The sequence below is a fragment of the Desmodus rotundus genome, chromosome 10, assembly GCF_022682495.2.
Source record: "Desmodus rotundus isolate HL8 chromosome 10, HLdesRot8A.1, whole genome shotgun sequence".
In the NCBI taxonomy this organism is placed as follows: Eukaryota; Metazoa; Chordata; class Mammalia; order Chiroptera; family Phyllostomidae; genus Desmodus; species Desmodus rotundus.
This window is the reverse complement of record NC_071396.1, coordinates 50,287,931-50,305,383: the sequence shown is the minus strand read 5'-3', so window position 1 is coordinate 50,305,383 and position 17,453 is coordinate 50,287,931. Positions and strand designations below refer to the sequence as shown.

General features: G+C 41.7%; 1 protein-coding gene across 3 annotated transcripts in view; it reads left to right on the top strand.

Annotated features, from left to right (window-relative positions):
• Positions 1-17,453, top strand: part of SIL1 (SIL1 nucleotide exchange factor) — a 219,516-nt gene that overhangs the window by 127,144 nt on the left and 74,919 nt on the right. For all 3 annotated transcript variants that reach the window (XM_024575306.3, XM_024575307.4, XM_053912435.1), the window contains exons 4-5: positions 6,717-6,837; positions 13,233-13,332. In XM_024575306.3, coding sequence (XP_024431074.1) covers positions 6,717-6,837; positions 13,233-13,332 — 221 coding nt within the window. The remainder of the gene's footprint in view (positions 1-6,716; positions 6,838-13,232; positions 13,333-17,453) is intronic.

Genomic DNA, 17,453 nt, shown 5'->3' with positions numbered 1-17,453 from the left:
AACTTCCTTCTTTCAGGACCATTAGAATGAATTGCCACAACAAATAAACCATTTCAAAACTTGGCTTAGAACAACAGTAGTTTCTTCTCATACAGCTCTGACTCTTAGAACTGTAATAATAGTTCACATATTCTTCAGATGTCCCCCAGAAAAACAATTAAACCAACCAAGATGTGGAAGAGTGGGAACCACAAAATAGAATACAGACACTACTAACAAATGACCCAAGTACTGCAAATTAATAACATAATTATACTGAGTGGGGTAGGTAGGGAAGAAAAGAACTAGCCTAAGTGTCTTTGTGAAATGTATCTTGACTAGATATTATAAAACTAAAAACAGGTACTGTGAAACCACACAAAAACTTGTACATAAATGCTGTAACCCCCTTTGGTAAATGTGTTTCTCATAAGAGTATGGGTTAGCAATTTTCAAACTAGTTTATATGTATATTAGAGTTGAACAACAAATAAATATATTTCAGGTAATAAGAGCAGGTTTCTCACTGTTGGAGAAAGAAGTTACAAATAAGGAAAGGGGGAAGGCAGATAATGCTGTGGTGTTAGATTGGGATCTGAGATGTAAGTATAAACTTAGTTTTGAATAGACATACAGACAAATAGATAAAGAAGTATATATGTGTATAAATGCATATATGTATACACATATACATAAGTCTATATACAATGAATTGAGCTAAGACACATAAATATCTTAGTCCAGTCCATTGAAAGAGTCTAGAAGCAATGACAGCCTAGTAGTAATGAGCATATCTAGCACTCGGATCTTGGTTTTTAAACACTGTTCTTCAAGAAAAGGACATGAGGATTCTTTGAGAAGTAGTTGATTCCAAGGCTGGGGAAAGGAAAATACAGGATGAACTCAGAACAATTTATGGAAACAGAAAGTAAGGAAATACCTGAAAAAAGAAAATGATGCGGGGGAAGGACTTGTTAAAGGAACACAAGAGTCAACCGGAAGGAGTTCCTGATTGTCAAAGCTGAAACTATTTGAACAACGAAATAAATAATTATAGCTTGAATTATAACTTATAGAATTAAATATCTCTGAGTCTAGTAGGGGAGGGGAGAGGGTGAGGGGATTGAGGGAAAAAGGAAAAAGGACTCATAGACATGTATGACAGTGTGGTATCTGCGGAGGTGGGGGGAGAAGGGGAGTATAAGGGAACTAAATGGCAATGGAAAAATACAATAAAAAAAGATCTATGAATCTATACTAGTATAAGTAAATATTTAATAGATGAATGACAGTTTTTCATGTGGTGAAATTTCAATTAATATGCGATGAGGGGGGAAGTAGAAAGTTGCCACTGATCATCACCACAGTGGTTATTGTTGCAGAAGGGTTCCCCTAATGGTGTGGTTTGAGGAGAAAAAAAGGGCTTTGGGTAATCTCAAAGTATTTCCCTATGGTTTCTTTTAACAATTCAGTGGTTTTTAGGGTATGCACAGGATTGCGCAACCATCACTACTAATTCTAGAACATTTTCATCATCCATAAAAATAAATCTCGTGCCCATTAGTGGTAATTCCCCATTGCTCCCTTCCCCTAGTCCTTGACAGCCACTAATGTGCTGTGTCTCTTGACTGGTATATTCTGGACATTTCATTGAAAAGGAATCATACAATGATACATGGCTTTTTGTATCTGACCTTTTCACATGGTGTAATGTATTCAAGGTTCACCTATGTTATAGTATATATCAGCATTTTATTCTTTTTTAATGGCTGAATATTATTTCACTATATGGATATACCACATTTTGTTTATTGTTTTATCAGTTGATGGACTTCTGAATTTTTCCACAATTTAACTATGATAAATAATGCTGTAATGAGGATTAATGCACACATTTTTGTATGAACATATGTTTTTAATTTTCTTGGTGTGGAATTGCTGGGTTCATGTGGTAACCCTGAGTTTAACTTTTTGAGAAACTGCCAAACTATTTTCCACAGTTTAGTAATTTGCAATTATTTTGGTTTGCTACAGTGGGTAGCAATTACTTTCCTTAGTTTATCAAGGCCAGTATCACCAGTAAGAGGACATATTCACATCATAAACCTTGTGATTTGATGCACGGAGAACACCCCTGCGTCATTTCTGGAGTGCGTCTGTCAAGAATGTATGACCTTAGTTTAATTGTGAGAACATAGCAGGTAGTCCTGATCATATTCCTCAGGGTGTCACAGTCTTAAAAGACAGGGGAAGGCTGAGGAACTCTGGCAGACTACAGGATGCTAGGGAGGAATAACCAAAGGCCATATGGGATCCTGGAACACACACAGAAAAGGACCTTAGTGGAAACACTGGTAAGGTTTGAAAAGGATATTTATAGTTTGGTAAATGGTATTGTTAAGTTCCAAGTTCTGATAACTATCTATGGCTATGTAAGATATTAACATTTGGAAAGGTTATGTTAGCAACATATGGAAACTGTACTATTTTTGCAACTTTTTGGTAAGTTAAAGGTGGTTCAGAATAAAAAGTTAAAAGGAATCCAGTCTTTTATTCTTGCTCACATGTCTGCACATCAGCTATAGCTGGCTGACCATGGCTGGGCGTAGCTGGCTTTAGCTCCAGTAGGCAATTTGGATCCAAGTCTGCTCCATGGGTATCTCATCCTTCTTGGTCTTCTCATGGTGATGGCAGAATTCCAAAAGGCGAACCAAACACACAGGCATATTTCAAATCTCTGTGATGCATTTGCTAACATCCCATTGGCCAAGGCACATCACAAGCCAAGTCCAAAGTCAAGGGGTAGAAAAGTGCACTTTACCACTTTAATTTTACTCTTACCATATAAGAGGGACTGCATGACAAAGGGTGTGAATACAGGCAGGGGGAAGATAATTTGTGACAACAATGCAATATACCACAGATTCTCCCCCTGGCCCCTGTGGGGAAAGCAGGAGTGTTACCTGGGTCTTGGCCTGTGACAGGGAGTCCCAATGGGAGTTAAAACTCAAGTATGACGTGGCCTTACTTAATCTGGACAAAGCTTCTCTTTATATATTATAGACCGAGTTTCCTCAGGCTGGGGTCTGTCTCCAGGTAGTCTGTGGGGGAAACAGACACTGTAGCTTTGCAGGCCTCTCTGCCTTTCTAGGTCCCCATCTTATTTTTTTGCCTGTTCCCTTGCCTCCTGCCCCCTCCTGCCCTCTAACTCTTTACATGTATCTTGTGACTTTTTGCCTCTGCTCTGCTCTTCCCCATGTTGTGGTTCCTTCACAGAGGCCCTACAAGGATGCAGGGCAGATCATTCTCTCTGTCTAACTTGGCCTTTTTCCCAACAGGGTGGAAACATTTGAAATATTGTATTTTCTGCTGCCTCTGCCACTGCTGCTGCCATGGCTGGTTTCATGTATTTTAAATGAACGTAACCTGTATTTTAAGTTAATGCTATTGTGGTTGTTCTTGCCCCCTGTGGTGACTTATGTGAAAGGAGTAATTTTGGAATTTCCCCAAATAAAATAAATCGATTCACATGAGATCCTAGTTTCTTCCTTGGCCAGCTTAGCATGGTATAACTTGTTATGTTTTGAAACTTATAAAGTCATGTATTTTCTTCCTTTTCTATTTTTAATTTTTTAAAAGATTTTATTTATTTATTTTAGACAGAGGGGAAGGGAGGAAGAAAGAGAGGGATAGAGAAATATCAATGTGTGGTTGCCTCTCACACACCCCCAACTGGGAACCTGACCTGGTCTGCAACCCAGACATGTGCCCTGACTAAGAATCAAACCGGCGACTCTTTGGTTTGCAGGCCAGTCCATTTCTAATTTTGATCAAAAGTCTGAAAATTTAATTATAAGTAGTAGCAGTGGTATTAGTTCTGTTACTACTAAAAATAACTATTAACATGACTACTAATTATTATGAATCTACTTGCCCTAGTGAAAATCCTTGCTGATCTTTCCACATACCTCTAGATTAATTCGTATTTTTTCTCTTTCATGTTTAATTTTTCACTGAACAAAGAATTTTTGAAGGTTTATTATATGTACTAGGCCCTGGGGAAAAAATGGTGAGAATTTTATATTAACTAGATAAATTTAAAAAAAAAACCGCTAAAATATAACTGCTGTGAGGTAAAGTGCTATTGAAAAAACGGGTCGTAGAGCCATGAAAGCCTTTAGGGGGCAGCTGGGTCTGGTCTGGGGAAATAGAGGATGCTCTCAGAGGAAGCGACTCTTAGCTGGGATTGGAAGGAGAAGGAGATGGAGGGTGGGGTTGGAAAGAACATTCTGCGCAAAGGGAGCAGGAGTGGAATGGTCCCAAGGTAGGAGGGAACGTGGTTATTTCATGGAATAGGAAAAGGCCAGTGTGTCCTTGAGTATGGGGAGTGAGTTGTGAACAAGTTGAAGGGGCAGGTGAGGTCTAGATACTAAAGGGTCTCATTGGCCAGCAATGAGTTCTTAGAGGACTTTCATCTCTAAGAACAGTAGGAGGCCATTAAAAGGTTTGATGCAGGGGAATGACATAGTCAGGTTCGTATTTTAAAGAAAGAAAATCATTCATTATTGAGAACATGTGGGTTGGAAGATAAGCGTGGATAGGGGAGGTCAGTTGGATGGCTCTGGCAGTGTCCAGAGAGATACTGATGGTTTGCACAAGAGCACTGATGGGGAGGCCAGAGAGGAGGGTATGAATTCAAGAGACATAAAGCAAGAAAAGTTACCAGGTTTTGGAGGTAGATTGGGTATGGAGTTGAGGGTGGCAAAGTAGAGAAGTATGAAGGATGACCTGCTTAGCATTCAGCCAACTGTTGTTTTGTCAGTTTGGGATCTCTCCAGGTGAGACAATCTCTTCTCTTCACATGTTCACAGATGAGGTTAATTCTAAAGAAGAGAACTCTTTCCCCATGGTTATAGGAATAGGATAGATATTCTTGTTCTTGCTAGTATGTAGCTTCATCTTCTCCCAGAACCAACTGCCTCAGCCATTAACTCTATTTTCCTACCCCAACTTGGGCTTCCTGATGACTCACCAAGCCAGCAGCCTCCACAGTCCTTGCAGTTCTTCCAACCTCTTCTGTTCTTTGCCGCCTGCATGCAGCCTGTCAGTTTTTGTGTCTGAGCCTTTGCATGCAGGGCTCCATCTATTTGGGATTCCCCTTTTTCCCCAGTCTGGCTCTTACTTTTTGCCTCATTTAATCCCCAACTTAACCTTATTCAGAAAGCTTCCCCAGAGAAAGTTTCCCCTCTACCTGAACATATTTTTTATAGTTGAAGCATTTTGGATAGGTTTGGGGTTAGAAGGGGATCATTATGCACATACACTCAGGTACTTAAGTCCCCATTTATATTTTAAACAAAGATACAGACACTCCCTGCTGAAGTGGGATGGCAGGAACAGAACAGTGTGCCTTGGCATGGTGTTCCCTTGGCTCCTTGGTTCTGTGATAGAAGCACAGTGGTTGGTGGAACTTGGAATTCACTCTCGTCCTGCCAGAACTGAGAAAACCTGAATTCATGGTATATCATTACCCTTTTATAATCAGGGTTTACCAGATCATTCTGAGAGAACTTTTACAGATTGTTATTTATTTATTTATTTTTAAATTCTTGAATGAAGCTCAGCATCAGCAGGGCAACGCCATCCTCTGTCAGGAAAAAGCAGAGTCAAAGCTCAGGTGTCAGAGCAGCATCTCTGCTTCTAGATTTCCAGTTCCTGAAGAGCTCTTTCCTGAAATTCTCTATACCTGCAGCCATTAACATTCCTCATTTGTGTTCCTAAAACCTATATACCACAGTGGCCTGGTGTATAGTAGTCATTTGGTAAATATCAGTTGCATGAACGAGTAAGTGTAATAGCCCATTTGTAGTATGTGATCTTGCAAGTTGCTTTTTAACTGTTCGTGGTAATTTTGTCCAACGTGTGTGAACAGCCCATTTATTCACAACACTTGTTTGCCCAGCTGAGATCAGCTCTTCTGATATAGGTGGGCGTCAGTTTGTAGTTTTTCTTGGTTCCAGTCCCTGCCTTCTTGGCTTGTCATGTCCTGCTTTTCTATCTCTTGCTTCTTTCTTCTCATAAACATTAAGTACCACAAATTTTATGTGTCAAGTTCTGGCCTAGAGGCTGGGGAAATAAAAAAGGAGGAGAGACAGTCCCTGTACTCAGGGAGGAGAGAGCCCCATCGAGGGAGCCTGATTAAATTGATGAGGGTGGTGAGGTGTATGCTTGCTTGAATGGCAGGCTGTCTGGGGTTCTGTCAGGGAAGAGCTACAAAGGATGTAGTGGAGGAGGCACTAATGCGGCCATGTCCTGCAGGGTAAGTAGGTGTTCACCATTCAACTACTGTACATAACAGAAAGGCTCAATTTAAAGAAAACTGAATGGCTCAAACATGCAGGTTCTAACTGGGGAACATTAGTTTCTGGACTAAAGTGCAGATACCCTTGCCCTCCTTGCCTCATCCCTTTATTCGAAGGAGAATTGTAATTGGGGTGTGTGAGAGAGAGAGTGTGGGGGGGGGGAGCGAGAGAGCAATAGAGAGAGGTGGAGAGAAGTGGAGAGAGGGAGAGAGGTGGAGTGAGGGTGGGTAGGAGAAGGAGACATGGATGGATCCAGGTAAATGAATACTGCAGTTCGTGAACTATTAAGTCCTGCTGACTTGTCAGCCAGCTGTTCCACCAGTGTTCTTCTGAGGACAGCATACTTCATGAGCCTTCTCTCTTCTTGGCTTTTAGGTCAGGCTGTCCCTGCAGGATCTCATGTGCGACTGAATCTCCAGACTGGGGCAAGAGAAGTGAAACTCCAAGATGAAGACAAGTTTCGAGATACTTTGAAAGGGTCGAAAAGAGGCAAAAGGTACCGTGTCAACCCTAGCAACTGGGAGACTGATAGCACTGATTTCGTAGTACTGAAAGTAATGACAATGCAATGTTCCTCACCCAAATTTATGTGACTTTTAAAAAAGTTTGAAATTTAATAGGCTAGGATTTGTGGTAAATCTCTCAGGGTTTTATGGAAGTTCCCTTCTACGGTCTTTGGAAAGAAATAGTTTCCAAAGCAAATTGATAATTTACAAAAGGCTGTAGGGAGAATGCTTAACCTGCTTTAAAAATGAAGCTATTTTTCCCAGTACTTTAAGAGCACCCATTTGAATCTCAACAATTAATGCGCTGATTACAGATGAGTCATCTATTCATTAAAACAGGCCTGTTAGGCCTTCTGCTTTGCAGTAATACTTCCTTGGTGAACAATAAAATTGCATTTTAAAGTCTTTAATTCAGACTAACTTTTCCTCTTGTTAGTCCATATTAAATTAAAACAGACTCTCTTATGGTATAAAAGTTCTCCAATGGTAAGAGGTTGCTTTATTTTTTAATAACCAGTTTAGATTCTTTGATTTTGGACAATTTAGAGGCTCTATTTTTCTGTTAATTTGCCTTGAATTACTGTTTTCTTGGCTTTCTATTTTCTGCATGAGAGAGAAGGAGGTTGAGCATGGGATTGCAGGGGCTGCTGGAATTATGCAGTTCAGAAGGTTGGTATCAATACCAGCCATGAAGTTTCTAACACAGGGATTAGCAAGTTATGTCCCGTGGGTCATATTAGAACTGCTGTCTGTTTTCGTATGGCCCACACGCTAAGTTGGTTTTAACATTTTTTAATGGTTGGAAAAACAAAAAGGCCCTGGCTGATGTAGCTCAGTGGATTAAGTACTGGCCTGCGAACCAAAAGGTTGTGGATTGGATTCCCAGTCAGGGCACATGCGTGGGTTGTGGGCCAGGTCCCCAATAGGGGGCACGCGAGAGGCAACCACGCATTGATGTTTCTCTCCTTCTCTTTCTCCCTCCCTTCCCCTCTGTCTAAAGACCAATGTATTTAAAAAATAAAAACAAAAACAAAAGAATATTTCATGACTCATGAAAATTGTGTGAAATTCAGATTTCAGTGTCCATATAAAGTTTTATTGGAACATAACTATACACATTTATTTATGTATTGTCTGTGGCTGCTTTCTTGCTACACTGGCAGCGTTGTGTAGTTGGGACAATCACCATAAGCCCCACAAAGTATTTTCTGGTCATTACAGATAGTTTGCTGCCCCTGCTCTAATACATGTTAAGTATTGGGAATCAATCATAGATTGAATGGAGTTAGTGTTACTTAGTCCTTGCATATTTATTATTTTAATAATATTTTGCAGTTAGGTATGAGTCAGGAAGGGACCTGCGAGACCCAGTTCTTACCTGAGTCTTTTCCTTGATCTACCTGACAAAAAAGACAGTCTGTCCATGTGCACTTTCAATCATGTGGCATTCACAGCCCCACAAAGCAGCCTGTTTATATTTGGGCAGTTTTCACTGTTGGACAATTCAACTCTATATTGTGATAGATAGGACAAGGAGATATTTGTCCTCCTTACAGTCACCCCGAACTGGGGAAGACCTTTACCTTCCTACAGCTCTCCAGATCAGCCTATACCTGGGGTGACCCAGTTGACACGATGATTCCTTTCTCTCAACCACCTGAGAAAGAATCAGATCTCATTGTTGTAACCCTGGAAACCTCCCTCCATCCCCAGCACACATATACACACATGTCAGTGAGTCCAAGTATTCGAGGAAGTTTTTCTCACATCGAAGCCAAGTCTTATTTTCTAAATAAAAAGCCTATTTTTTCTTTGTTTAAGAATACTGAATTAGGAACTGCATTAATTTGGAGTCTTTTATTTGTTGGTTTTAATATCTTGGTAAGTTATTTCTCTAATACCTGACTGTAGATCATCAGTAGAAGCTTACTGCTTTGTCTGTTGTCCATATCTTTTCAAAATAGGAAGGAGAACCACCCAAATGGTCTGTAGTAGACACACCATGAGAGAAATATTTGTCTCCATTCCCAACTCTTTACTTTTCTCCTTTGGAACGTTTTTGAGGGCTCTGCCCTGGAATGGCCTCCAGGGTGTGCTGGACATGTCCTCTTTCTTCTCAGCATTTATAGCAAGTGGCAAACCTGTCTGAACAGGAGCCCAAAGGCACTGACAAGGTGGTGGTGTGGGCGTTCACTGCCACAAGCTCAGGAGTCTTGGGCTGCTTTTGGTGGTGACTTCCTTCTCCTGGGGTCAACTTCATCCTGTGCTCCTCCAATTCTACCACACAGGGTCTTCTGGCTCTTCAGCACTGTCATGGAAGCAGAGTCCAAAGGGCAGGGCTAATTTCCAAAATTGTTATAATATCTTACTTATCTGCATGTTCTGTTTCAGAGGTCAAGACCCACCCATTTCCATCAGATTGCCAAAGAAGTTGGTGATCACACAGAGTTAAGAACCACTAACTCAAGAGAGCTGGGGATAGTTAATTCAGCACAAGCCATGGCCTCTTCACTAGTCCTGCTGGGTTTGTGACTGGCCAGACTGCTTCCTGGAGCCATAATACCTGTGGGCTCTATAGCCTGGGACAGGCTCCCTGACTCTGACTTGTCCCAGAGGGTTCTCCTGGCACTGCCAAACTGCCTGTTTGCTCCTAGCGGCAGGTTGTCCTCTTGCTTTTTGTGTTGGGCATCACCATCTCCACTGGTTTTAGCCCTTATTCCTGTCAGCATCCCTACAGCACATCTCACTTTTTGCCCCGGAACAACCAGCTTCTTTGAATCATCTTCCTGTGTTTGCAGGGAGAGGGACAAACTGCATCCAAGTTTTCCAATCTTGGATTGAGTATTTACCATGGTACAATAAGGTATAGTAGTTAAATGAGTGGTCCAAGAACAGGGCCATTTACTTGCTCCATTCTTTAATTTCCCAAAAGACCTATTGAGTGCTTATGTGCCATGCATTGGGGATATAGTAGTAAACAAAACAGACAAGATGCCGGCCCTATGGTGGCTGGCAGACAGAAAAACAGGTAAATAAACATACAAGTGAGGTAATTACATATTATAATAAATACTAGGGAAGAAATAAACAGTGCGATAGGTGAGATCACATTAGACAGGATGGTTTGGGAAGTCCTTGTCAAGATGATGTTTGAAATGAGACCTGAAGAATGTGGGGGATTTAGTCAATGCAATGGGCTAGTTTTGTATGTTTAGGCTTAGCATTTCAGTCAGAGGGAACAAGAATTGTACCTGGCTTTGTCAAGGGAAAGGCTTTGTCAAGTTCAAGAAACTAAAATGATAAGGGTGACTAGGCCAGGGGAAGGAAGAAGACTACTAGGAGATGAGATGAAAGAGCTACAAGGGACCAGATCACATTGAGTTTTGAGGAGCATATTGAGTGTTCTTCCTTTAACTAGAATTGTATGGAAAGCCACCAGAGGATTTGGGGTGGTAAAGTGATTTAATATAATGTAGTTTAGCAAGATCACTCTAGTTGATATGTGTATGAAAAACAGATTGAAGGTAGACAAAAGAAGAAGCAGAGATAATTAGGATGTCATTTTAGTGGCTCAGTAGTTTAGGGTGTCATAATATAGAATAGATGGATTTGTAGATTTAATTTGGAGGTAGGGTTGATAGAACTTGCTTATTATTTAGATGTAGGGGTTGAAGGAGGGATGGGGCCACAGATTTATACAAAGCCTCATTTTGGGATTTGTCCAACTCAGTGCTTGGAGTTACCATTTATTGAAATAGAAAAGATTGGGAGAGGGTCAGATTTCTGGGGAAAATCATCAAGACCTATGTTTTAGATGTAATAAATTTGAGCTGCCAGTTAAACATCCAGGGTCTAAGATATATCAACTAGGCTTCTGTACAGGAGTTTGACTAGTATTCAGAGGAGAGGGTTGGGGCAGAGATGTAAATTTGGGCGTCATTGCCTGGTGGATATTTGAAGAGAACTAAGGGAGCCCTGGTGTGGTTCAGTGGGTTGAGCGCTGGACTGCAAACCGACAGGTTGCTGGTTTGATTCCCAGTCAGGGCACATGCCTGGGGTGTGGGCCAGGTCCCCAGTTGAGAGCATGCAAGAGGCATCTAATCTATGTTTCTCTCCTACATCAATGTTTCTCTCCCTCACTGTCTCCCTCCCTCCCCTATCTCTAAAAATAAATAAATACATAAAATCCTTTTCAAAAGAAAAGAACTAGTAGGGAGAATATAGAGATAGAGAAGAGGATATTGTCCAGAATTGAAGTCCGGGGCATTCCAGCATGTATAGGATTCAGGTAGGAGATGAGGAAGGGGGAGAATCAGGAGATCATTTTAACAAGAAGCCAGGAAAGGAGAGTGTTTCAAGGAGGGAGGGGTAAACTGTAAAGGCTGCTGAGTGGTTGAGGAACATGACATTTGTGAAGAGTCTGTTGGATTTGGCCATCAATTATTGGTAATTTTGATGAGCAGTTTTAGTAGAGATGTAGGAAGAGAATCCATATTAGAGCAAATGGCAATATAAATAGCAGGATGGTGAGTGAAACAATGTGTTTAATGTGTTCATAGTTTTACTCTGAACGGGAGCAGGGAAATGGCGTGATAATTTAAGGCTGGAGTCAAAATAGTGTTGATATGCTGATGGGAATAAGCCAATCAAAGGGAGAGACTGATGATGCCGGCTGGAGCTAGTGGTGTAAGCATGTAAGTTGAAGCTTTTGAAAAGGCAAGTGGGATCTGGAGCTTAAGTTTAATAGGAGCAGGGACACTGTCATCTATTATAATAGAGGGAAAAGCAGAGAAGGTAGGTCTAGGTGCAGGTTGGTGTGTAGAGCTGATGTTGGGAAGATGAGGGATTTCTTGAGCGTCTATTTTTTCAGCAAAGAATGAAGTGGGAATACAGCTGAGGATGGTTGTGTGTGCATGAACGCAGACACACATGTGCACTCTCGTGGCCTGGAAGAGCAGTAAACAGAGATATGAGACACAAAGGGATTCTTCCTGACCAAGTCTTAGAGGAGATGGAAGATAAGTTTAAGCTACGGCCCTAAATACTTAGATCCTTGTTACAGGTAAGGGGCAGGGCAGTGGCTTCCTCAAGCAGCTGGCATTGGCTGATACTCTGCCAAGGAGAAAGAATTTCTCCCCTCTCCTGTAGAACTGTGGTGATGATTTAAATGAAATACCACTTCTAAAGGAGTGACACAGTGCCAAACACATGGTTAAGTGCTCAGTAAATATGAGCGATTAACTATTATTAATTTGTTTGGGAAGACTGAGGTTTACAGAAGACAAGTGTTTTTCTTAGTGCCCTAAAAGGTTTCTAGGACAAATCAAAGACAGAGTGAGCGGAGTTCTGAGAGCATGTCCTTCTCATGAGGCCTGCTAGGATCTTGGACTATGAGACTGATGTGCTCATTTTGCCTGGAGTAGAGCAGTCCACTAACTCCTTCCTCCCCCATCTTGGTGTATCTCCTGGGTTATACTTACCCCTCTTCCCCCCACACACCGGGACAGACTTGTCAAGCACAGCCCACATTCTGTACTTCCCTTTGTCCATATTACTCTTGTTCCTACCTCTGTTCACTGAACTGGAATGGATGCTGCTGGTAAAACATACCTCCTCCTCCCTTCCCCATTGCCGTGAATGTCTTCTCCTCAGTCAAGATGAATGGCTGTGGTTTGGGTCAGCTCCAGGGGTCTTTGGGAGGATATCATTCTGTAGTCAGGTTCCTGAGATTACATCCACATTGGTTCCTTTCCTCCCTCTTCTTGGAGGCTAACTATGGAAGGTGGCTGACCTTGATTCTGATCTTTGGTATCTTAAATCCATTCCTTTGTCAGGTTGATGCATACCTTCTGCATCTACTCCGTGCTTGGGGGTTGGTCTTAAAGATGTGAATTTATCCAGCCTGTTTTCATGAAGACAGGCTTGCTTGTCAAATCAGATCAGGCACATGTTTCGGGAGACTCAGGTCTCTGTTGGTTTCTTTCCTAAATAATATAAGTAGGGTCTGTTATTCTCTCTGTCTGTATCTAGTCCCCTTCTAGTGCCCTGACATGTGCTGAGAGAGCAGCATTACAGAAACGTTCCAGGCTTGTTTTTGCTTGAGTAGCTGGCTGAGAGCTCTGTGTCCATGGTGGAACTCTTCCTGTCCCATGCCATTTCCTCCTGTTTCATGACATGACCTCATCTTAAGCTGTGTTTTTCCTCCTCTAGCTTTAATATAAAATCACCCTGTTGGACTTATGGCTGATTGAAGGTAAAGGTAGAATGAGTGTACTCTGAGTTAGAGCTGGCCTGGCTTAACATGCCTTGGAGTGCCAGCTACCCATGGGGGGTTTCTTGGGAAAGATGGTGCCTTCCTCTTAACTCTCAACTTCTCATTGGACAGGCTGGACATCAACACCAACACCTATACATCTCAGGACCTCAAGAGTGCACTGGCAAAATTCAAGGAAGGGGCAGAGATGGGGAGTTCAAAGGAAGACAAGGTATGTGATTTTTTCCAGGGAGTTCGTCTAAGTCTGCAGGATGGCCTTGAAGGGAATCACTTTTTCCTGAAGCTTTTGCAGTAAACATGGGATAATAATAACAATAATATTGTAAAATAATTAAAGAGCAGTTAATGCCAAATAAATAACCCTTTATAGACTATTGAAAAAAATGCTGGGAGCATTTCTGTCATTGGTTAGGTTAGGATCCAACTTCCCATTACATGTTTGGGGAAATTGAGGCACAAAGCACAGGTGGCTATACTCTCCATTATCACAGACATGAGTGAAAAGAATAGAGGTTAAATCTTGGATCTCACACTCGGATTACTACAAATTTAAAGGACAGAGGTGCTAGACCAGGAAGGAAGAAACCTGGATTCTTGTCCTTTGAACATGTAGCAAATGTATTTTTTTTCCAGGCCTCAAGGTTTCTTAAATATACAACACAGGGCTGGGACAAGAGGGTGGCTGAGGTTTCCACCAGTCCTAAACTCTATAAGCTAAGGGAATGGGAAGGAATAAGAAGCAGAATTGCAGATCTTTGGCTAGGCCCCTAACGTCTAGGAGGGCTTGTAGGAACAGACCTATACCAGAAAGAAATCTTATTCTTAGGTGTATCTCATGAGCTTGTGCAATAGTGAAAGAATGTAACAAATCATTTTTTACATTTCCAGTTGAGTCCTGTCCTTGAAAGAACCTTCTTAGATGGCTGCCTTGGAGACCTTTTTAAGTTCTCCCTCCCTCTTCCTTCTCCTCCTTTGCTTTGTCTGTCTCCTTGCTTTGCTTTATCTACCTGTCTGCCTTTGCACCAGAATCCTGGCAATATTTTGGAGGGGCAGCATCAGGTTCTTGACAGCTTGTATGTTAGTGGAGGAGGCCTAAGTTCCTCATACTCTTTAGAGCTAAGTATTTCTGAGACAAATGAGCCCTTTTTTTTGATGTGGGGGAGGACCTAATTAGGATGTGTTAATATGCAGCCCAAGTCTCTGTGTCTACTCATCTTACCAAAGTCACATCTCCCAGCACGGAGAGTGTATATGGTATGAGAAAGTGATTAGCAGGATGGCAGTAGCAGCAGCAATGGGTGAAGGAAGGTGATGCATAAAATTCCATCCTACCACATGTGTATTAACTATGGGGGTGAGAAAAAGCAAATCCCCTACCTGGTGAAGGTAAGGCCAACGGAGGAGCAGAAAGATCAGTGTTTTGTGGTCAGGGTTTGGGCTCATTCACACTTATTATCCCCTCACTGTGGGCTCAATGTGGGGCTGACAGGAACATAAAAGCCAGGCTTTTTCCTTTGTCTTCTCTATTGGTGGAAGACCCATTGCACATCTGTTTATTGTTCTTGTTCTCTTTAGTGATGTTCTTCTCCCATAATTCAGTTAGAGTGGAAAAGTATGAATATTATAAAAATATTTTTTAAATGTAAAAGCAAGAGATTAAGTTTTCAATTGTTTTGCAATTAAAAATAATCCTCTCCCTTTGCAAGGGGAGATCCCAGTACCAGTACCCAAGTGCATGATCCCCATCCCTGTGTTGGCTAATTTGAGTCAACTGCCACTTCCGCAATACAGCTGCCACAATCTTTCTTTACTTTTGTGGAACTCAGGTTGTTAGCTTCTTCAATGAGGTGCTGAGTCCTGGGATCTTTCTCCTGCTTTCAATTGGAATCTGTTTGGACTGACTCTGGTCACTGCCAGTGCCCTGGGACAGGCAAATAAATTGACTCGAAGTATATAGATTGGAGAGTTTCTTTCTTTCCTTTTTTTTTTTAAGTATATTTTATTGACTATGCTATTAAAGTTGTCTCATTTTTCCCCCTCTTTGCCCCCTTCCACTTGGTTCTCCTCTTCCCTCCAGCAATTCCCCCTCTTAGTTCACGTCTGTGGGTTATGCATGTTAGTTCTTTGGCTTCTCCACTGCCTGTACTGTTCTTAACATCCCTTTGTGTATTCTGTACCTACCCAATTATGCTTCTAAATCCCTATGCCTTTTCCCCTCACTGTCCCCCTTCCCCCTCCCAGCTGATAATCCTACAAGTGATCTGCATATCTATGATTCTATTCCTGTTCTAGTTGTTTGCTTAGTTTGTTTTTGTTTTTTAGATTCAGTTGTTGATAATTGTGAGTTTGTTGTCATTTTAATGTTCATAGTTTTGATCTTATTTTTTCTAAATAAGTCTTAAATAAATATGGCCTTCTTAAACTTTTGATTCTGGACAAGATGAAGTAGACTCATTTCTCTTTATTCTTCCTTCTAAGGACAACTAAAAACCCTGAATGTAATACTAGAAGTGAATAGAAGAAGATCGATCCTAAGAGGTGGGAAGAAGAAGGCAGACTGGCTAGGGACCTTGGAAGTTGATGAAGGACATGGCAGCGAGTTCCTTGGGCTCTCCCCGCTTTATATATTTTAGAGTCGCCACTGGAGAATCCCACACCCTGGAAATGCCAATGGGTACAGCTAGAAAACAGCCCTAAGAAAGGCCTGCTCTTTCTAGAGAAAGGACCAGGCAAAGGGCAGCCAGGCAAAACAACTTTTGGACAATACCTGTCCTACTTTAGCCAAAGACCATGGAAATCTTCCCATCTCCACCCTTAGTGCCAGTGAAAGTTGAATAGGGAACTTGGATTTTCACCTCCCATTTGGTGACAACAAACTGCACTCTCATTCCTCCACCAGACTGGTGTCAGCAAAAGCTGAGCGGGGAGCCTGAGTTTGCACTCCCTCTTGGTGGCAGTGAGAGGGTGTGAAGCTGTGCTCTGTTACCTCGACCAACATGGTTTCAGTGAGAGTTGAGCAGAGAGTTGAGGCAGAATTTCTCCCCTCCACCCAATAGTAGGAGACCATTCTTTGCTTCCCCCACTGGTGGTGTCCTACCAGTAGAGACCAGGTGTTTTTCATCCTCCTCACGGGGGGCAGCATGATCTCCTGTTAGGGTGGGATCAGCAGAGGCCAAGAAAAGACCTGAATGTCTGTCCCCTGCCTGTCAGTTCTAAGGAGGTTTTTCACTTCTCGCTGAGGTGATGTGGGGAGGGAGGGAGTGAGAGGGGAGCACTGAATGGAGAGTCTGTACTTTCACCCTTCAGTGGTGGCAGTGAGGCAGTGTGATGCAGCCTTCTGCTTCCCACTCTGGGGCAGTGTCAGTGGAAGTAAGTGAGGAGGCTGAATTTCCACCCTAGATCAGCAGCAACGAGGCAGTGCTTCCATCCTCCAGCAGTTGCTGTCAGTAGAGGCCAAGGAAGGACTTCTACACTCAAGGTCCAGTGCCCAGTGGTGGTAGGTGATGTTCTTTTCCTCCCAATTAGAGAATGGTGGTAGGATTTTGGAGAGAAGGGAGCTAGAAAAAGGGATTTTGCAAATGATGTTCTGGGCATACTTCCTAGTGACTCACATGAAAAACTGACCAGAGTTAACACAGCAAAAGATTTAAGAACTGAACTACAGTGTGGAATACTGCCCAGGTGTTTAGATTAGCTTCCGGGTAGCACACAAAAGAAGCAGACCAAAATAACACTGCAAAGGCTCTGAAAATTTAATTGTTTTGTAGTCACAGTTATGCAATAAGGCCAGAAACAGCATATTAAACCAAAACAATGTAACTGCCTACTGAAAAGGAAGATTCAGTAGGAGTCAGAGTCTTAATAACAAAGTGTCCAGGATCCAATAAAAAATCACTCATCATACCAAGAACCAGGCAAATCAAAACTCAAATTAGGAAAGACAATTAACAGATTCCAACAGTTAGATGACTCAGAAGTTGGAATTATCTAACAAGGATTTTAAAGCAACTATCATAAAAAAGCAATTATGAACACTCTTGACACAAATGACAACCTCAGCAAAGAAATAGAAGATATAAAAAAGAACCAAATGGAATTTACAACTGAAAAATACAGCAAAAAGTCTCAGCCATACCACTCTGAATGTGCTCGATCTTGTCTGAAAAATATAGCAAAAAATTTTTTAAAAAATTACTGGATAGGCTTAATAATAGTGGAATAATGAGAGGGAAAAGCTTCAGTGAACTTAAAGACAGGTAAAACTTTCTTATTAAGAGAGGAAATAAATTAGGGTCCTATAGGACTACAGGCGTACCTCTTTTTATTGCACTT